We start from the raw sequence: 21,325 nt of genomic DNA, 5'->3' as shown, positions 1-21,325 counted from the left end.
TTTATATATGTTTATATATGTTTATATTTTAAAGATTTTACCTTATTTTTACAATTTATTAACTCCAAGTCACTGTATAACGTGGGTGGACATGACCCTGCGCACGACAGGACCCTGCGCACTTTTCCTTGGCATTAAACTTTGAATATTAATAAATCAACCACAACACATTAAATTAACTATAACTAAAAGGAATCAGATGAACTAGATATATCTACAGCTTCTTGACAAGTTCGTATGTTATGACCAGCTTTTCCGCAGATCCCACAGCGCCGCCTAGACTGTTGCCCCTCCCTACGACTACCCCCTGCTGCACGTACGTCGTGTCGTACCTGCTCATCCACGTCCTCCTGTGCAATAATATCCTGTGCATCCTCTACTATAAGTGCACCCCCTTCACAGACACGAGCCTTTTTAGCCCTACGGCGTTTGCTAAGGGCTTCATTAGCTGCTCGAAGGGTATGCACCTCAGCGGACAGAAGGGTGTTCTCATGGGCTAGTCGCTCTGTACCCTTTGCTAACGTAACAACTGTCTCAAAAAGTGGAGTTAGCGAGCTCTCTTGGTGACAGGCAATCTGATTTCGAACAAGTGTTGTTTGTGAAAGAGCCTTAGTTAGGTTGGAAGGGGTCTAGGAGACCCAAGGGGTGGTGTTGGCAGTGGAGGGTGTAGAGGGAGTTGGAGTTCGTAACTTCATGTCAAGCTTTGAAAGCACTGCTTGCAGGTCAAAAGGCACTAAGCCAGCTCTACGGAATCTAGCCTGACAGTTTTAGGCTGTCATTAACTCCTTGTATGCTGCTGTGAAGGCTAGAAAGAACTCCACCTTCGTGATATGGTTAATATAGGCTTTAATAAACCTCTTAATCTGCTGACCGTACGCCCGCTTTAACATACTAAAGCACCCGACATTAAGTGGCTAGGTTAAATGAGACGAGTGAGAAGGCAGTCTAAGAGTTATAATGTTGTGTGACTTGTAGTACTCTTGGAACTCAGCCGATTTGTGACTCTTATGCCCATCTAAGACCAGTATTCGATATGGACCCCTTGCACGAGTAGCAGTGTGTTTATCGAAGTGTTCTAGCCATTCTAGACCCGTCTCATTATTCGTCTATCCATTACTTGTCGGTTTAATAACCTAGTTAGGTAGGAGGCCACTGTCTATATACCAATTTGAAAGGTGGTTCTTGCCCTAAACCACTAGAAATAGAGGAACACTCTAGCCTTTACTATTGATACAAGCAATTGCTATAGCCCATTCCCGATTCCCTGGCTAAACTGCCTTGCCTCTACCACGTCGATCTATACGGGTTACAACCATTGTAGGGCAAATCACACCCATCATGAAGCCAGTTTCGTCGAAGTTATAGAAGTCGCAGTCTAAAACCCTGTATTTTGCCCTCATATTTTCCACTAGTCGAAACCACGCGCTAATTAGCTTAGGATCTTTGCATAAGGCCCTTTAGAAATCATAAACGCGATTAAAACGCGTCTTAAGGGCTAGTTGTCGTTGTATAAACCGCTGTGCCTAGCGGCCTCTAACACGCGTCCCTCTACGCGATTTAAGAATAAAATTGGCCATATCTTCCACACTAGCTAGCTAGGGTGCAAATCCTCTAGAATCTAGCTCAAGTATATTCCGAACAATCACTTCCTCCTCTAACTTGGACAATTTAATATTTGCTGGCCGTCGCTTAGGGAGGGGAAGGTGGCCGTTCATTCTAAGCCTAAGTGACGATTCGGGAACTTTATAGAGCTTTGCAGCAGCTCGACGGCTTAGCTTTCTAGACGTTCGAATAGCTTCCATAGCTAGAATGATTTTTGCTTCTTTGGTAATAACTGACATAGTGGAAGGTGGATAAAACGCGTTCTAAAGTACGGGGGTGAGGAATTCGCGAAAAGTGCGCAGGGTCCTGTCGTGCGCAGGGTCATGTCCACCCACGTTATATAATTTACTATGTGAAAGTAGCTGTAAATTTTGGTGTAAATGCGCGCGGATCGCTTCGCTCAAGGTTTGGTCACGACGATTAGGACTGACACTGTTGCTCACTTGTTCGCCCATTGTTTCTGATTTATGCGTAGAAGTAGCAACGTAAAACGTGACTTTAATAGAGCTGACAATGTTGAAGTATTACGGTGAAAGTGTGCTGGATATGGACTTTTGGCGTACTCACATATTAGTAATCTTTAAAGCATCTAGTTTCTATGCGGAGTAGGGACCGCTTACACTTTGCATTCCAATTATATCCCAATAAATAGGGTAAACAGTGGGTACTAGGGAGCATCAATCATCACTGCCTGTCAAGGAGTGCAACTTTGGATTCAAACAAGCGGAAACTCCGTTCTGGTGCTAGGATTACAACAAGCGGAAAGTCTGTTCTGGGGCTAGGTGTAAAGGCGTACCGTGGATTTGCGGGGTACGGGGTTACAGGGATATGCTAGTGGGACCAGGGCTGACAAGACCTTACTAATGTGCTAGTCGTCAAACGGTGAATATGGACTACGGAGCGTTAAACACGAAGTATGAAGAATTGTGCCCTATAAACGTACCCTTGTGGATTCTGTATATCTAAATTATAGCTCAGAAATAACAACTAAAGAGAGTATCACAATGATGTGTACGAGATGCGGCCCGTGTTCACGTACATGTACAAGCAAGCAGATAGCTAGACTCTGCAATGTACTCAGAACCGATCTCGTTTCTTATTGATTGTAGATACTTTTAACATGTCTATTTCTGCTCTTGTACACGAATTGGAGGGGAAATATTACCACATACGTCCTAGCAGTACTCGGCGGCAGTATCCATCCGCCTACGACAAGTTTACCCCGCAAGCTCGATAGTCCAGTGGTCAGATTTAGTGAGTCCAAAAAGACCCGCGGAATTGATCCGTGCAGTGAAGGCGATGGGGAAACACTGGCCTGCCACTGCGGTAAGGCGGGGAAACGCGGCTTTTCGTGGCTTTACTAATACATCATAAAGTATTCGTTCGTTAGATGTATGACGTATAGGTACTCTTAAAGAGAGTCTCCTGCCCGTGTTCCCTACTCCTGCTCTCCCCATTTTCCATCTCCACATCCGACAACATACTGAACCAACTGCAACCATGAGCGAGTGCCCGGTTCACCCTATCATGAAGGCCAACATCGGCGGTGGCGGCACCCAGACCCGCGACTGGTGGCCCGATGAATTGAAGCTGAATATACTACGACAGCACACGGCGGTGACGAATCCGTTGAACCCGGACTTTGATTATGCGGCGGCATTCAAGAGCCTAGACTACGAGGCCCTGAAGAATGACCTGCACGCCCTCATGACGGATTCGCAGGACTGGTGGCCTGCCGACTTTGGCCACTACGGCGGTCTCTTCATCCGCATGGCCTGGCACAGCGCTGGCACGTACCGCGTCTTCGATGGTCGTGGCGGTGGCGGGCAGGGCCAGCAACGTTTCGCTCCCCTCAACAGCTGGCCAGACAACGTGAGCCTCGACAAGGCACGCCGCCTGCTCTGGCCCATCAAGCAAAAGTACGGCAATAAGATCTCCTGGGCCGATCTGTTGCTGCTCACCGGCAATGTGGCGCTCGAATCCATGGGCCTCAAGACCTTTGGCTTTGCGGGGGGCCGTCCCGATACCTGGGAGGCGGATGAGTCGGCGTACTGGGGTGGCGAGACGACGTGGCTGGGCAACGATGTTCGCTATTCAGGCAATACCGACATCTCTTCGCGCGACCTGGAAGACCCGCTAGCTGCGGTCCACATGGGCCTGATCTACGTGAATCCCGAAGGTCCCGATGGCAACCCTGATCCCGTCGCCGCTGCCCGCGACATCCGCACCACCTTTGGCCGCATGGCCATGAACGACGAGGAGACAGTCGCACTGATCGTCGGCGGTCACACCTTTGGCAAGACGCATGGAGCCGCTTCCGCTGATCACATTGGCCGAGAGCCTGAGGCAGCCGGCATTGAGCAGCAGGGCCTGGGCTGGAGCAACAGCCACGCTTCCGGGAAGGGTCCCCACACCATCACCAGCGGCCTGGAAGTGATCTGGACCAAGACCCCAACTAGGTGGAACAACGACTTCCTCGAGTACCTCTTCAAGTACGAGTGGGAGCTGATCAAGAGCCCGGCTGGTGCAAATCAGTGGACGGCCAAGAATGCCCCGGCCATCATCCCCGATGCCTACGATGCCGACAAGAAGCACCCCCCGCGAATGCTGACCACCGACCTCGCGCTGCGCCGGGACCCTGCATACGAGAAGATCTCGCGCCACTTCCTTGAGCATCCAGATCAGCTCGCTAGCGCCTTCTCCCGCGCCTGGTTCAAGCTGCTGCACCGCGACATGGGCCCGCGGTCCCGCTGGCTCGGCCCAGAGATACCTGCCGAAAACCTGGACTGGGAGGATCCCCTTCCAGCAGCAGATCAGGCAGTGATCGACGACAAGGACGTTGCCGCCCTGAAGAGAGAGATCCTGGCATCCGGTGTCGACGCTGCCAAGTTCGTGTCTGCCGCCTGGGCATCGGCTGCCACCTTCCGCGGCAGCGACAAGCGTGGCGGTGCCAACGGTGCCCGCATCCGCCTTGCCCCGCAGAAGGACTGGGAGATCAACAACCCAGCGCAGCTGAGCGAGGTGCTCAGCGTACTAACCCGCGTCCAACAAAACTTCAACAACGCATCCCAGAAGAAGGTATCGATAGCCGACCTCATCGTCCTAGCAGGATCCGCCGCCGTAGAGAAGGCCGCAGGCGTCCCTGTTCCCTTCACTGCCGGCCGCGTGGACGCCTCACAGGATCAGACCGACATCCCGTCCTTCCGATATCTCGAACCCATCGCTGATGGGTTCCGCAACTATGGGAAATCGACCGACCGGGTGCGCATCGAGCAGTTCCTCGTCGACAAGGCGAACCTGCTGACGCTTTCCGGTCCGGAGATGACGGTCCTCGTGGGCGGTCTTCGTGTTCTAGGTGCCAACTACAATGGAACTGCCTATGGCGTGTTCACTCAACGCCCGGGTCAGCTGACGAATGATTTTTTCGTCAACCTGCTAGATACAAACACGTCTTGGAAGGCAAGTGGCACTGATAGTGAGATCTACGAGGGTGTTGAACGCAAGACTGGGGCGACAAAATGGACCGCCACCCGCGCTGATCTAGTGTTCGGCTCTCATGCCGAGTTGCGCGCCATCGCTGAGGTTTACGGCAGCGTGGATGGACAGGAGAAGTTTGTCAAGGATTTTGTAGCTGCCTGGGTCAAAGTGATGAACCTGGACCGATTTGATTTGATTTAGTATACCCTACCTCACCTATCCTGGTAAATTTCAGCCCAACGGCACGTAAGCTAGTTAGCAAATTGCAACAATATGAGTCTATTCTTCATTAAGAAGCTAATGAATCGTGCCAACCCAGAATCGCTGTGATGTAGCAGGTCTAGCCATAGCCACTACATCCTCATGTCCTCTTTTAGTGGCGAAGGCATAAAATGAGTAGGTTAGAGGTGGCATTAAGACCAAGGCGAAGAATATGGAGATGCCTGCGATAGCGATCGCATACACACCTCGACGGTTACTGCCAACACCTGCTTCGTGGATGTTATTGAGATAATGTCCCAGGGTCCCCGCGACAACAGCCCCAGAAACAAGCTGCATAAGCCGAAAGATCACAGAAATAACTCTTGACGCAGAACCCATGGCTAATGATCTGAATTTATCCGTTTGAATAGTGGAGTTTTAAAATTTAAAAGATAAAGTGATATTAGGTAGTAGTCGATGCTTAAAGCCATAGAATAGGCTATTCTATCAAGTTATATATATATGGGACTCGTTACCTACGTAGATGCCAACAGGCATGTTCGTTCGGGTGCGAACCTAGTATCTCCATATCCTTAAGGGATTAATTGGCCAGACTCAAGAATCCTCTACCGTAAGCAAAATGGCCAGAACTAGGCCATGGTTGAGCCTAACTTAGCAAGTTGACTAGAGCGATTTAAGCTCCAGATGTTTGGAGTGTCGTAGGTGGCGGGTCGAGCCGCCAATGCGGTATCACTAGAGATCGACTACGGTGTAAGAGAAAGTGTCAGCGCCCTCTTACAGTCTAGAGAGATAAACTAATGAAGGAATATCACCCGATGCTGTGCCGATGATGTAACCGTAAATGCGGTCTAAGACAGGCCAACCCTTTTTATACTGAATGCCCAATCATAAGCACGGTTAAACGAAATCACGCTAATAATTCCGAGAATTATTTAGAGTGGCAAGAAGCATCATTCGTAAGTATAGTCAATTGCTAACTAATTCTCATAGCTTGATAATTCGAGTTTAGGCACAAGTTTTCACATTACGCAATGGGTTACCATATGCTGCCAACATATCTATATAAGAATCGTCATGATTTGCTTTACGCGATCTAAGTATGAATCTTTACTTCCTCTAGTTTAAGCTTCTAGCAAATGAGCGATTCATACAAACTTGCCTTGAATTCTTACGATTTCCTACCACAATCTACAGAATAAGAATCTCGAGCTCAAAACAGACCGGCTGGTTGGATTCGAAATGTTTGGGCGTCGCAGAAGACCAATGATGGCTGCCCCGCTGCTAGGTACTGCAGTAATCATGGGGGCATCACGATCGTCGGCCAGACACGAGGTGGCACGCCAAGAACAGTTATATCAGAACAACCAGATGGCGAACGAGCTAAGAAGGCGCGACGAAGAAGATAGAGAGAGACGTACGCAAGCCGCTATCGATGAAGCTATCGCAAAGGAGAGGCAGCGCGTTGAGCAGGTTCAAGCGGGAGAAAGTGGGACACAAACCGGACGTGTTGAGTTTCCGCCAGTATATAGCAGTGGTAAAGGGGATGTTAACGCCAAGAAGTATTGCAGACATTGTGGAGGTGGCTGCGGGGCGAGCGATAAGTTTTGCACTAGTTGTGGATGTAAATTAGAGACAGCGTAGCTAAAGAAAAGTAAGAAGTATAAAGCTGTTGAAGCCGCATTCCATCTTCTTCACCACTCTTTTTAATATACGGAACCACTTCGTAATAAAGTTAATACGTGAATCATCCGTAATACCGTTCGTCGTCGCTCTACCGATCACTAAACCACATAACCTTGGTCAAGTCTTCTGTAGTCGGAGGGAAGTAGGCGAGATTTCCTCCATTCGGGTCCCAGGTTTAATGAAGTTGATCCAGTATTGCGATATCTGAGCCTCGATAGCCAAGTCATCAGAGCCCCAAATGGTCGGCACGCAATCGCCAGAGCCGTAAGGGATGTTGTTGAAAGCGTACCAGAGCTCTGATCCGTGGTAACCAGACCGCAGGTGCTCACCACAGATCAGAGCTATGGTACGCTTTCAACAACTGGTGGTGTATGAGTCTAGAAATATGTGTAGACGTTGCTCTTAGAACCGCCAGCTGCCCATTCTGAAGCCTAGATGCAGAGTCTGACACGGCTGATGTCGAGCCAAAAGGCGGTAGAGGCCTAAGTACGTTGTTTGAAGGGTACAAGTCACGGTACTCGTCCATTAGGTTGCCTATTATGGTGGAGATTTCAGAGGAATAGTCTGGGCGGAATGCTAGATCGAGATTACCATGCTAGCTTATTTATTTTAAGCTGAGCTATAGAATGTGATGGTGTCAAGCTACGTAATAATTGGATGAGATAATATAAACGCAAATACAAATTCATAGCAAACCTACAGTTTCGAATCTCCTCTTCTATTTCTCAAACACTCAAACTAACATCAATTAATATCACGAAGGACCCGTGCGTGGTCTCCATTGCACAACATGCGCTACACAGCTCCTCTCGCCCTTGCTTTCGCAGCCTCAACTGCTCTCGCCTCTCCATCTAACTCTCTTTATGTGAGGGATAGCAACGATAACGACAACGATAACGACCACAGTCAGATTAATATTTTCAAAACCGCTAATAAACGATGGTATGCTAGAAACCATCTTATAGAGTCTGCGTATTCTAAATATTAGAAGGGACGGCGCCATCTGCAAGGGGAAAGTAACTCCAGCGACATTTCCAGGCTTAGTAACTCCCTCAGAGGATGGAGGATGCGTTCGCTGTAAGTGCTCTACTTGTGTGTTTAGTTAAAGAATAGAGCGTTACAACTAATGGCCAAAAACCTGAAGACTACCAAGGCATCGATATGACCGGCGTCGTTACTACTGTAAACATATACTTCCCTACTGTTAAAAGCGCGTGCGACTGTATAGGGTTATGCATCAAAAATATCACGACCTGCACGAACTGGGTCTTCAAGCATACGTTTGCTCCAGATAATCTCGATCACGGTAAACGCACCTGCACTCTTTACTCGTCCCCAAATCTTCCAACGGAAGTCACACTTGCGTATGACCTTTCAGGCAGCGTTAACTTCGCCGAACTCGGGGCCAATCCCCAGGTGGGAGGGCCCGCTCCGCTCACGTTCACCAATCCTGCGTCAACTCAGCAGGATATGTTTGGAGTATCGGGTTTCATCGCCCAGGATCAGAATTCCAACATATACTGTTGAAATTGGGTGGAAGAGAGAGAGCTGTGGGGAAGAATATGTCTCTTAATAATACTCAAGTCTTAGCTGTATGTTGTATAATTAGTATATTTTTTAGTTCCTTCGTGTGCATTCCCATCTGCTTCTAAGACCTGTGATGTTTCGTGCATATCACGGAGTCGCTTTTCCCCCACCCCACCACTTCAAAATACAATTAAACTACCACAACACATAATATCTATTAAAACTACTCGGAATCTGATGAACTAGACTCTTCTATAACCTCCTGACAAGTTCGCGCATCATGACCAGTCTTTCTGCAAGTACCACAGTGTCGCGCAGTCAATCGACTGCGCGAATTGGCCATCATTTTGACCAACCCCTCTTGAGCGCCTGTCGTGTTGAATCTGCTTGTCCTCCTGAGCTAAAATATTGTGTGCATCCTCTACAGTAAATGCACTTCCTTGACGGATACATTTATTTTTAGCTCTGTGACGCTTGCTAAGTGCTTAATTTGCCTTGCGAAGAGTACGAACCTCGGCAGCTAAATGGGTATTATGAACGAACGCCCTGTCAAAAGTAGATCGTGATCGAAAACACCTATTTATCAAGAATATGCACGCCAAAGGTAAGACAGAAGGTCCATCGATTACATCCTAGGTGCGCAGGTTTGTTTACTTCGCCTTTTTTGGTCAACCACTTGTCGGCATTGTTCCCCGGCTCTGAATTGCCTCATTTGCTTGGTTCTACTTTCCTTTCTCATATATAGGGCTGTCGATTAGATGTACTCTATGGAGAATAGCCTCGCTCCTGGGCTTTAGCAAGCTGCTCCTTGGAGGTATAGGTCTTCCGTGTCATTATAGTAGATAGCTTAAAAGAAAATAGGTAAAGTTGCAGATAGAGGACTTAGAAATGCAAAAGTGGGAAGCTACCTTTATAACTACTATTTTCTTAGCTTAGCAATACTCACCCTCCTCACCCATCTTGCTCACACTGCTCACCTTGCTCACCCTGCTCACCTTGCTCACCCTGCTCACCAACTCAACCGTAGGCATCCACTGTCGCGGTATAACACGTCGTAAATATGAGACCTACCTTTAGAACGTCTAGTTGCGCCATCACAATATTGAGGGCAACGCGTTGTAAATGTAGGACCCACCTTTGGGATGTCGACTTGTCGAGGTGGTCGCCATCATGGAACTGAGGGGGACAACCGGATCATCGTGAGGGCATTAAAAGCCTGAGGCGGCGACGCTCACCCACTAGGCCGGATGACACTGATCGAACTATTAAACTAAGATAACCTTGAGATCGGTGGATTAGTAGTTGGGTGGGTGTTTTTGTTTATTCTTTTGCTTTATTACTATTTTTTAGGGGGGGGTAGGGTTGGAGGTGGGAAGGAGGAGAGCAATCCCACAATAAACTGAGAAGCCCATCTAGGGTTATTTTTATTAGAGGACCCGAGAGAACAGAGGTGCATCATTTGAAGATATGATCTGATCCTTACTAATCGTGGGTGGAAGCAGAGTGCATCCGCGACATTTTACAGAGTAAATTATGTCACGGCGTTTTGGGTACGGATTATAGTCTCAATTTGATATGCATTAATAACAAGCTGGCAGACCATTACTAAGCTATTGGCGAACTTTTCGTTTACACCCCAACCAGATACCCAGTGTCTTAACAATCGTTCTCGATAATTCCCTTCTCATCACATTGTAGGCCATGCATTTCTATGTATGGCAGAAAAGCTCCTCCGCCGATCTGGTGCCTGTGGTCACACATGCCCAGGAGTGATCATACCAGTCGGTGATAACCCCGGCTCCCACATAATACTGATCACAGCTCTGGGGAGCTTTGGCGACAGTGGATTGTAGATAGTGGTTGAGATCACGGGCCACATCAATGATCGTACCTGGAGCCGATGCTATCCGACAAGACATGGCCGAGCCATGTTTGAAATCGGTGGTGGGCAGTGTGACGGAGCTGAGGGTGTTATAGTCGCTTCGCTTCAACGAGGACAATAAGTCACGAAGCTTGCTCATCTGGACATCACACAGGTGGATGTGAATCTGCTCCTCATTTCTGGTATAGACTGAGTTCAAGGCCAGGGCTCCATACACTCTGCTAAACTTGAGATTTTGCTGGAGCACTTGCTGTCCGAGCCGGAATCCTCCATCCGAATCTTTTACCTGGTCTAATTCTAAGATCCCAGGCACGAGCTGTGTCGTCGTGATCAAGGTTCTAGAATTAAGCAGCATCCAGATCGGGTGGTTGGGAGGTCCCTGCGAAAGGTCGTCGCTCGAAATGCAATCCGTGTTATCCCCGTTCTCTAGACGTTTGATGCAATTGCAGAGGCTCTTGAACCACAGAAAGCAGGCATCACATTCATCATTAGAGTTGACGCATCCGTGGCTACACGTCTTCAGCATGCCTTTAGGCGTGATCACCTTTTGTGGCGATCCGCAGGGCTGGAGCGGACAGTCGCCACAGTTGGTGTCGGGGAAACTGGTGGCACAATCGCAACCTGTCGCTACATCCATTCTGGAAATCTCATCTGATGAGCAGGTGTCAGCTCTGGTTTGCATAGGCAGGACCAGCGCTAGTGCTATAATGGCGGATTTAAACTTCATAATACTAATTTTTGTTAACACTACACTTTCTTAAAAGAGATAACTTATGGTTGGGTTAGAATGAAGCCTGTATTTCGAATTAGGATTGTACGTTGCACTCTTATTTATCAACAGTTTTCTGTATCATCTTCCGTCATTCTACCGTCATGCTAGCGAGTAATTAGCGCAATACATTATAACCCCCAGGAACTAACTATGCATTCCTAAGAATCTATCACCTTCTCGATCGTACCATCCATGTGGTACCTCATAGCTAGTCCCGTTAGAACCTCAGGCATAAATTTCAGGGTGTGATGTAATCAAGTTAGGGTATACGAGCATTGAAGAGCTGCGGAAAGCACACCCACCGGAACTACCTTTTTCATCTACCTCCTAGCCGTCACATTGTTAAACAGACTAGATTACATGTAAAGTGACTGAATCATAACTTCTTCATTTAATATAAGCTATTATTTTACATTCCTTTTAAAAATCAACAACTTTATAATCCTATAAATTTTAAATTCCTCTAGTATAAGTAGTATTATATATATATATATATATATAATCTGTTAAGTTTTAGGAATGCTAATAGAGCATTTACGGTAGTTTATATATGTTTTTATATAAATAATTCTACTACATTTCTATATTTTTGTTACCTTGTTACCTTCAGTCATGTTACATATAATTTACTATGTAAAGATACCTATAATATTTAGTATTCGCAAACGTACATTACTTCCGCGAACGCACCTTGCTTCAACCCACGATTAGTTGAAAGAAAAGATGATCATTAACATTGGTAGAGGAGTCGTAGTAAAAAGAAATATCACGTGATATCATATAAAACCCCATAATCACGTGACACAGCCCCCGACGATCTGACAGCACGGCACTTCTTCTTGCTTTCCCCAGCTTTTTCGCCGACCACTGTGGGAACGTGGAGAAACCGCAGTATCCGCCGTCTCCAGCTCTCCACCTCCCTTTTGCTTGTTTGACTCCATTCCCACTTGTCAAGTACGTAAGAAGAAACCAAACCCATATTCCCTCACCCACCTCAAAAATCTGCCGAATCGCTCAGTCCTTTTCCGACGACGACGACAACGACAATGGCGCGACGACGACTTCTCGCACTGACCGAAAGCAGCCCTCACAAATTTTCACATCATGTTACTTATAGACCGTGCCCAAATTGATTAACCACCCTCCCTCCAGCCCTGGGCACGTATCCCCAAACACACTCCTCAGTCCAGTCCTCTCTCTCTCCCAACCCATCCGTCCACATCCCCCTACCTCGGTACACGCACATACACACGCAAATATCACGACCGCCCAAACAGGAAGGTGTGAACCACCGCACACACCTCCCCCTGCGACACAAAACCAACCCCCCCCCCGTCAACACGAACGAAACACGAACGACGACTTGGGTGGGTATGTACATGGGCGTTTCACGCACACGCGCATCAGCAGTCAAGGGTGCTGATGCCGCTTGTGCATATAGCAGGGGCTGATCGGGCCTTTGGAAAGCCACCCGCTGTCGATTGGGTGGTTGAGATACACGAGCTGGCTGGGTGGGGGACAGGGGGTAGGGGGTGGTGTGGTGTCGGGATGTCGGTGTCTGGCTGAGTCTGGGCGGGGAGATCGGAGGTGCGGGTGGTGAGGCTGTGAGGGGGGTGTGATGGCGAGGGTGAAGGGTTCTTTGCAGTGTTCTAGAAGGTTGCCTGGATGGGATGGCGGGATGGATGGATGGATGGGAGGTGGCGATGTGTACATGATGATACTGTGAGTACGCCTCCCTCCCTGCCTGACTATCAAACGGACAAGGCTGGATGGTATGGTATGGTATGGAAAGTCCCGATGCACCACCACAACGCACACGCCCGTCGCACCGTCACATCGCGACGCCTCAGAGACCGGTCAACCCGATTCGCCAGCCCGTAAAAATGCGCCGAAGTCGAAGTCGAGCGATTCGAAGCAAAAAATGGGCAACTCAAGCACGACTTGGCGAACAGTTCCAAGACTCTTGGAAGATTGCCAGAATGTCGAATGAAGATAACTGATAGTGATTATGGTCTCAGGGGCGCATTGTTTGGGCAATATCGCGCATGTGTACGCCTCTTTTGGAGGGATGCGTTAGTTGCGTTAGATGCGTTGGATGTGTTAGAAGTGGAGCGCGCACGTCTGTTAAGAGGTTTTCATACGAGGCTTTCTGCTATTATGAGAAATGCTCATAGAACACCCTCCTTCCTCATCCAGTACCTCCCATCTCCCTCCCGCCTGGTTGCCAACACTCTAATCCCCCCCCCACGAGCTAACCCCCAGCATTCCAGTATCAGTTACAGAGTCCCTGGGGAAAACGCGGGGAAATCCGCTTTCCCCCTTAACCCACCTCTATACTTCTGTGTCACCCTTTTATAACGAGAGATCCTAAGCGAATGCGAGGTTTATACGGAGCAGCGCGTCAGGGGCATATTTCAGAATCCCCCCGCCCCCGCGTCGCGTTGCGTAAGGAGGTATTCCCACGAGAAGGGGAGCGAGAGCCCGATGGGCCATCTGGAACCTTTCCCCACAACAATCGGCGGGTTTTTTTTACGCAAGATCTTGTCTGGGGAAACGCCACGGGACGGGTAGGTGACACAGGAATACTCTATCAAAGGGGTACAGTAAGCAGATATCCCGAGTGTTCCTGTTGGATGGATTTGGGGGGGGGGGGTGGCCTAGTATGGGGGAGAGGCACGGGGATGTCAGCGCACCGTGAGCGCCCTTGCCAACGTTGTGGCACTGGAATCGGAGATGAGGAGAGATGGTGTGGGGAGGGGATGAGGTAATTATTAGTCTTGATTTTCGTTTTACCCCTCATTTTTGTGAAGGTAAGCTTGAGATCTCCGCATTTTCCCCAACATTCACTCTGTTACTGTTTAATACTTGTACGTACTGTATAGGAGGCATAGTGGATATACCAGAGTATGGCATAGAGTATCATCTCCGCGCTTGGAAGCGGGATTCCGAAACCTGGGGGAGGGGGGAGGCGGAGGCGGAGGCGGAGGCGGGATATACCAGATCATGGTATGGTGTGCTAGTCGTCCATGCCGTCCAGTACGTACATACATTCCATCCTGTACCAACCCTCCTCCTGTAGTACCAAACCACACCCAGGAGATCGACGACACGCCTCCCATCCCGCTCCCCGTCATCACATCATGCACAGAAGGCCACCAGAAGGCTTCCCCATGCGGCCTCACCGCGTCTATCGATTTGCTTCCTTTTCGAGGGGTGGTATACCAGTACGTAGCCCCATCGCCATTGGCGCTATAGTACACACTCACTATAGTTTCATTTGTACTGTGGTTTGTAGTTATCCCATTCCGCACATTCGACCGCAGCAAGCCGAAGAAGTGACGTGCGTGATTTGTTCAACGCTCAACGCCCAACGCTCAACCCCCCCGGCGCATGATGACGGATGCACATCTACCCGTCCAACCGTACCATCGTTGCGCGCAATATACAGTACATCAGAACCAGTGGTCTAGATTAGTGCATAGTGCAAGTGCAGCCAGCAAATCGCCCGCTCGCTCGCGAATCTGCAATCTACCACCGATCGCCCTCGCCATCGTCAGCCCGGTACGGGTACGGCAATCTGTCGGGACAACGCCCGTTTTTTGTGTGCTGACTGTTCAAGTGCTGACCTGACTACACTTTCTTCTTTCCAATAATACAGTTATCTGTCTATCGGTGTTTGCTTTTTCTTCAAGTAACAGAACCGCCAGCCAGACAGATACGCCGCGGTTATCACAAGCCATCCCCGATCGACCCACCTAGTTATCACCTGTATCTTGATTGATAGCCAACGCCGCGCGGGCTGACAGATTGGCCGAGGCGTGCGCGTGCGTGCATGCATCATGAAGGGGGTTTCCTTCTCGAAGACTACCCGACGCAGCGATAGCCCGCTTTTTTTGTCGCAGGAAGGGGATGGATGGATGGGTTAGTTATCGTGCGGCGCGGCTTGGGTGGAGGAGTAGGAGCTCACCTACCTACCTTCCCTCTATTTCCAGGCCGTAATCACGACAGGGGCCCGCTTGCTGGGTCCACTATGGTACCGTTGTGTGGTGCGTGGTGCCTATCTCCAACTCGTCTGTGCTGGATGTGAGAGACGCGGTGTATTATGCACTTGTACCTCTCCCTCCCTCCAAGCCAGCCAGCACAGTATGCATCGTCGTGCCTAATCTCATCCCAGTGGATCCCATCACAGCACCCAAGACTCGTGATTTCCGACACCGAATAGGCGCGCCTCGTCGCTCATCTTGGAGAGAGAGCGGCGTCTCCTTGGCGCGCTGGTGGCAGAACTTGAATCTCTTATCACTTTCCTCATTCGGCCAGTGCCAGGGTTGCTTCGAGGCTGGGAACTGGGTTTATGGCTGTGTGTTGGTGGGGAAGTTGGTGGGGTGGGGGGAGGGGGTAGGGGTTGCTGATTGGGTTTGCAGGGGTGTGCAACTCCCGACTCCTCCTTTTTGATCCCAATCAGCCACAGCCCTCATCTCAACTGGGCCCCCCAATCCATTTTCATATCTCGTCCGCTTCCCCACTGTGGGTTAGTGTGGTGCAGGGGTGGTGGTGGATGGGGATGGGGGTTTTGGGTGAGATGAGGGCAGATAGGGAGATGAGGATGAGGGATTTGGTGGGAGGGGAGGGGGAGGTTGAGGTGATGTGAGGTAAGGTGTGGTACAAGAGGGGAATTGTAATTATAGTTAGTTACAAGGAGGAATCGCGAAGGAATTGCAATCGTAATGGTAATTGGATTAAACAACCCGACCGATACAGCGCATAACCTCACATCAGCACAACACAATACAAGGCTGGCCAAACAAACAATCCAGCCAAACAAGCGCGAGCCGTACACCTGCCTCTGACATGTGCTTCACAGCCTAGAAGGATGACGGAAGCGTGTAACGTGACAGCCCACAAAAAGCTTGGCCTTGGCTTGGCCTTGGCTGGCACTTAACTGACACGGGCACCATAATCATGGCAGTTCGCTCACACCCCTGTCGTCGTCCAATCCAATCCTATCCCGTCGCGTTCGTTCGTTAGTTCGTTCGTTTGGTGCGGTGGTTGCTTGCTTGTCCCTTGCTCGCCACACACCTCACACACCCCCGCTGATGCATCCATCGACCCGTTCGGAGCTACGTCGTTTGTTGTTTGGAGGGGAGGATTGAGGGAGTTGGGGGTGGGATCACGAGGGGGGGTGGGTTTAATGGGTGTATGCTTGTATGGTAGAGGAGAGTAGAATAGAGGAGATACTGTACATACATAGATTATGGCCCCCATTTCTTACTGTATTGTGCCGTCCGTGATAAAGACTTTACAAATACAATGCATACAATCAATGCAATCAATCAATCAATCGGCAGTCACGCCCCCAAGTACCCTCCCCCTACTCTATCTCCCATCTCCCCATCCACATCCACCCCCGTCTCCACCTCCCACCCCCATCCCCACCCATCCATCCCCTCCCTTATCTCGTGCTCCTCCTAATCCATTCCTTCCTCTGCCCGTCCATCTCGAACCTAGAACAACCCCGAACTAACTAACCTGACTAGCACCCCCCAGCCATGGATGTCACGCCACGCAGATACCGCCAGCCACCATGCAGATAGTATCGTATGTACTTACATCGCCGTAGCATATCTACGGGTCGGGGTATAGCTGCGAACTACACTACACTACCATCTCTCGCTACCGTAGGAACCTGCCACACAACCCAGATTGCAGGCGCATCAGGCGCATCGGTCGTGCCGAAGATGGGGTCGTGCCGTGTGTGGTGGTGTACTGGAGGCGCCAAAAATACATGTTTGTGCTGTACAATCGTACACTGTGTTGCAAGTACAGAGATGGAATGGGTTCACAGATCCCCTTACCAGACATCTCTTACCCAGATCTCGACTCGCACCTGTTCCTCTGTTCCTCTGTCCCTCTCTTCCAGTACCTGTATTTCTCTGTATTCCTCGCCACCACACACGTATCTACGCGCCACACCCAGAGGTACAACCGCCGTGCCAAAACCACACCCGTCCCAGAATCCCTCCGTCCATCAGAATCGGGGTAGGGGGCAATAGAGGGGAATAGATCTCACATTTTCGTTTTACCCGTTCTGGGACTAGTGGCGTAGGGTCGGGGAGGCAGTTATTGGCGCTGTTGCTGATAGGTGGTTTCCCGGATGCCGCTAGAGCAGGGACGCTAGTCAGGGAAGGTGGGGAGGGGGCGTTGGACGGGGTGGGAAGGAGGATGGTGGATGGGGGACTTGGCTAGGGGACTTGGCTAGATGCATGGGGATGGGGGATTGTTTTGGAGGGGAGGTGCGTGGTTTGGAGATGGGGGATGGGGATGTAGGTATTATATTTTGTGAGAGTTATGAGAGAAAGAAAGAGAGAGAGAGAGAGAGAGAGAGAGTACTATGAGAGAGGATGAAGAAGAGATAACTGACAGGACAGAGAACAAACAAAGAAAGAGCGACTAACTGAGACAAGACGGGGAATAAGACACAATGAGATGAGCATGAGCAGCCATGAGTGAGAGAGAGATAGCACACCGACGACATTCCCACCACAAAAGTACCTTCACCACCCAATCCTACAGCACCGGTACCTCCCCCCCACCGTCGTGACACTTGACACTTTCTCCTCGCCCAGCCGCGCAACAACCATAGGACCAAGCACAAGCAAAGAGGCGAAAAGGAACTTGTACACCCCCATCCATACATCCATCAATCTAGTCAGTTAGTACCATACGGGTGCATCCATCCATCCAGCACGCACACACCACCAACCTTGACTTACCTCCCTTACCCCAATCGACAGACCAAGCCAAGCCCAAGTCGCAAATCAGAAGCAGGCAGGGTCTGGGGTCTATCCTGTCTCGTCTTGTCTGGTCTGGTCGTCGGTCTCTCCCTCGAGCACGCAGACAACCACAGGTCCCCTCACGCACGCACCCGCATTGCAGATCCCCAACTCCTACATAAAGAACCCCCTTCCCCCCCCCCACCACCACTTACCTCCTCCTCCCTCCTCACTCCTCACCCTCCCTCTCTCACCCAATCCAACCATGTCCGCCTACGACAAAGACGGCGCCGCCGTCTACGAGAAGGACAAAGTCGGCTCCTCCGACGATGTCTCGCCCAGTCGCTATGAGACCAATGAGCACGATGTCGAGGCTCAGCCGGGGCAGAACCCGTTGCTGAGGAAGCTGAAGAATAGGCATATGCAGATGATTGCTATTGGTGGCTCCATTGGTGCTGGTCTGTTTATTGGATCTGGTGGTGCGCTGTATAATGGTGGTCCCGGTTCGCTGGTAAGTGAGATAGATGGCTGACTGCCCCGATTTGAGCTTCTGCGCACCCAGTGGGAGCTCAGATGGGGGGGAACCGCGGCGAGTTTGGGGGCGAGGCTGACGTGCGCTGTGTCTAGACTATCGATTTCATCATCGTCGGTGTTATGATGTTGATGACCGTCAATGCTCTGGGTGAGCTTGCTGTCATGTGAGTACTCTCCCATTCCTTCCCTTCCCTTCCCAGCTTGCGTCCTCGGCGACTCGATTTGTCAATGGGATCAGCCGCCAATCCTCTGGCTGCTTGGTCTCGTTGCACAATGAGCGCGACCTGGCGATAGCTCTAGCAGCGTAACCTAGCCCGAAAATGAAACCAGAGCTGACTCCTTCTAATAGGTACCCCGTCAACGGTGCTTTCTTCACGTACTCTGCTCGCTTCATCGACCCGTCTTGGGGTTTCGCCATGGGCTGGAACTACGCCATGTCGTGGCTTGTCGTCTTCCCCTTCGAATTGATCGCCGCCAGTATCACCATCCGCTTCTGGACCGGAAACGATAACGACGACAGCGCGACTGTCAGCGACGGCGTGTGGATCGCTGTCTTCCTCGTCATCATCATCTTCGTCAACGTCTTTGGTATCCGTGGCTACGGTGAAGTCGAGTTCGTCCTCGGCACGATCAAGGTCATTGCTGTCATCGGCTTCATCCTCGCAGGTATCATCATCAACTGCGGTGGTGTTCCCACTGACACCAGGTACGTCTCCCAAAAATCCGCCCACCCAGCTCGGTTCCCAGAGCCCAGAACTGACATATATAAAACAGAGGATACATTGGCGCGGCATACTGGCATGCACCCCAGCAAGCCTTCAAGAACGGCTTCAAGGGCTTCTGCTCCGTCTTCGTCACCGCCGCCTTCGCTTTCGCTGGAACTGAGCTTGTCGGTCTTGCTGCCGCCGAGGCCGACAACCCTCGCAAGACCCTCCCCAAGGCCACCAAGCAGGTCTTCTGGCGTGTCTCCCTCTTCTACGTCGTCTCGCTCTTCATCCTGGGCCTGATCATCAAGTCTGACGACCCACTTTTGTCCAAGGCATCCGGAGCTAACTCCAAGTACTCCCCCTTCGTCCGCGCCTTCCAGGAGGCCAATATCAAGGTCCTCCCCTCCATCATGAACGCCGTCATCACCCTCTCCGTCATCTCCGTCGCCAACTCGTGTACCTTCGGCTCCACCCGCACGCTCCAGGCCCTAGCCATGCACGGCATGGCCCCCAAGTGGTTCAGCAAGGTCGACAAGCACGGCCGCCCGTGGGTCGCCATGATCTTCGCGCTCGCCTTCGGCTTCATCGCCTTCATCCGCCTCTCCCCCAAGGGCGGTGAGGTCTTCGACTGGCTCCTCGCGCTTTCGGGTCTCTCGTCCTTCTTCACCTGGGGCTCCATCTGCCTCGCTCACATCTGCTACCGTCGCGCGTGGAAGCTGGCGGGTCGCGGGCTCGACGAGCTGCCTTTCGCTGCCATGTTCGGTGTTACTGGATCCTGGATCGGATTCCTCCTCAACGTCCTCTGCCTCATCGCTTCCTTCTACGTTGCCCTCTACGTAAGTTCCCCTTCTCCTGCCCCAACTCCCCCGCGTCAGGACTTCAAACTAACAAACCCCCCTAGCCCGTCGGAGGACCCAACCTCGACGCCGAGGGCTTCTTCAAGAGCTACCTCGCCGGCCCCATCGTCATCCTCTTCTTCGTCGGCCACAAGATCTACACCCGCACCTTCAAGTTCGGCGTCAACCTCTCCACCGTCGACGTCGACCACGGCCGCCGCGAGCTCAACCTCGGCGAGGAGATGGAGGCCGAGCGCGCTGCGTACAAGGCGATGCCCTTCTGGAAGAAGGTCTGGAACTTCTGGTTCTAGATGGCGCCGCTGCTGTGCTGTCTTTCGCCCGCGCGGTGTGTTGTTTAGTTTTTCGAACACATTCTGGATTTTTCGTTTGTTTGATGTAAGGAGGCGGTTGTTGTATAATTGTGCATGCACACTCACGGGCGCCCCTGTGCGTTTCGTAGTTGTCGTCGAGGAGCGTTGGAATGATAGAAAGCGGATATATATACCAATCAATCAACTCAACCCCCACCCCCCATTCTCACATCGATCGTAACAAAAAGTGAAGACCGTAACATTCCAGAAACTTGCGCGTAACACACAGCGTCAAAATAAACTTTCTCTTAATTGTGGGCAGCCGAACTCCCTTATACCTTACCTTACCTTACCTCCACCCCCCACCACCCACCAGATTTCGGCGTTCCGCGCGCGCCCTTAGCACTACAACCGACACCCACCCCCCACACGCACCGCTACCAGCCGCTGCTGCCCAGGCGCGACAGCGGGTGCCGGCACGGTGTGGAGCCCGCAGCCACCACAACGTGGTGAAAAATCGTGAACTGTGGGTGTAAGAGGGATGGAGAGGTGTGGAGTGGAGGTGGATATTTTTTATGTCATGGTGGTGGTGGTGGGTGGGTTGGGTTGGGTTGATTACGGTATAAATACTTTGTGCTTTGTGGTGATGTGATTACTATTCTAACGGCGGTGGGGAGTTATGGGGATTTTATAAGAGGTGGGTGGGTGTGTGTGTTGGATTTATATTCCTGCCTTGGGAGATGGGAGTGGGTATAGATGTGTGTTTGTAGGTTTGTAGGTATGTAAGTATGGCATATCGCATCTTCATCATATCCGTCGTGATTCCTGCCTCAGTAAGTGAGTGAGAGTGTGTCAGATTCCCTTGTTGCCTCCGCACTCGTCATCATCATCCTCGTATCGCACTCCACTTCCCTTACAAAGCCCCCCTCGTCTCCAGCGAACTGATCTCACCTAACTTCACCTTCCCATCACGTCCACCCACAACGTACAAAACCCCACCAG

General features: G+C 50.7%; 5 protein-coding genes across 5 annotated transcripts; 4 read left to right on the top strand and 1 right to left on the bottom strand.

The window, feature by feature from the left end:
• Nucleotides 1-2,945: 2,945 nt before the first annotated feature.
• VE01_09984 (uncharacterized protein) lies at nucleotides 2,946-5,338 on the top strand (the record flags this gene model as incomplete). The annotated part of the gene is made up of 2 exons (XM_018279391.2): nucleotides 2,946-5,279; nucleotides 5,335-5,338. The coding sequence occupies exons 1-2, from the start codon at nucleotides 3,103-3,105 to the stop codon at nucleotides 5,336-5,338; spliced, it is 2,181 nt and encodes a 726-aa protein (XP_018125940.1). The 5' UTR covers nucleotides 2,946-3,102.
• A 1,229-nt stretch (nucleotides 5,339-6,567) lies between these two features.
• Nucleotides 6,568-6,902, top strand: VE01_09983 (uncharacterized protein; the record flags this gene model as incomplete). Its single annotated transcript, XM_018279390.1, has 2 exons — nucleotides 6,568-6,822; nucleotides 6,897-6,902. 2 exons carry the CDS (start codon nucleotides 6,568-6,570, stop codon nucleotides 6,900-6,902), a joined length of 261 nt encoding a protein of 86 aa, XP_018125941.1.
• An 872-nt stretch (nucleotides 6,903-7,774) lies between these two features.
• VE01_09982 (uncharacterized protein) lies at nucleotides 7,775-8,511 on the top strand (the record flags this gene model as incomplete). The annotated part of the gene is made up of 3 exons (XM_018279389.1): nucleotides 7,775-7,926; nucleotides 7,976-8,061; nucleotides 8,129-8,511. 3 exons carry the CDS (start codon nucleotides 7,775-7,777, stop codon nucleotides 8,509-8,511), a joined length of 621 nt encoding a protein of 206 aa, XP_018125942.1.
• Nucleotides 8,512-9,983: 1,472 nt separating this feature from the next.
• VE01_09981 (uncharacterized protein) lies at nucleotides 9,984-11,258 on the bottom strand. The gene has a single exon (XM_018279388.2). It carries the CDS (start codon nucleotides 11,118-11,120, stop codon nucleotides 10,221-10,223), a length of 900 nt encoding a protein of 299 aa, XP_018125943.2. The 5' UTR covers nucleotides 11,121-11,258; the 3' UTR covers nucleotides 9,984-10,220.
• A 6,900-nt stretch (nucleotides 11,259-18,158) lies between these two features.
• VE01_09980 (uncharacterized protein) lies at nucleotides 18,159-20,536 on the top strand. The gene is made up of 5 exons (XM_018279387.2): nucleotides 18,159-18,446; nucleotides 18,563-18,633; nucleotides 18,819-19,175; nucleotides 19,244-20,012; nucleotides 20,078-20,536. The coding sequence occupies exons 1-5, from the start codon at nucleotides 18,201-18,203 to the stop codon at nucleotides 20,321-20,323; spliced, it is 1,689 nt and encodes a 562-aa protein (XP_018125944.1). The 5' UTR covers nucleotides 18,159-18,200; the 3' UTR covers nucleotides 20,324-20,536.
• Nucleotides 20,537-21,325: the final 789 nt, after the last annotated feature.

The sequence above is a fragment of the Pseudogymnoascus verrucosus genome (genome assembly GCF_001662655.1).
Source record: "Pseudogymnoascus verrucosus strain UAMH 10579 unplaced genomic scaffold scaffold_66, whole genome shotgun sequence".
Classification (NCBI taxonomy): Eukaryota; Fungi; Ascomycota; class Leotiomycetes; order Thelebolales; family Thelebolaceae; genus Pseudogymnoascus; species Pseudogymnoascus verrucosus.
Note: the sequence above shows the minus strand (reverse complement) of the source record. Positions and strands in the feature narration are given on the sequence as shown.

Bases quoted from the DNA above. Each gene is read 5' to 3' on its own strand.
- VE01_09981 (XM_018279388.2), bottom strand. From the start codon at position 11,120: ATGAAGTTTAAATCCGCCATTATAGCACTAGCGCTGGTCCTGCCTATG.
- VE01_09980 (XM_018279387.2), top strand. From the start codon at position 18,201: ATGTCCGCCTACGACAAAGACGGCGCCGCCGTCTACGAGAAGGACAAA. The intron at 18,634-18,818 runs GTGAGTACTCTC...TCCTTCTAATAG, and splicing joins CTGGGTGAGCTTGCTGTCAT to GTACCCCGTCAACGGTGCTT. The intron at 19,176-19,243 runs GTACGTCTCCCA...TATATAAAACAG, and splicing joins GGTGTTCCCACTGACACCAG to AGGATACATTGGCGCGGCAT.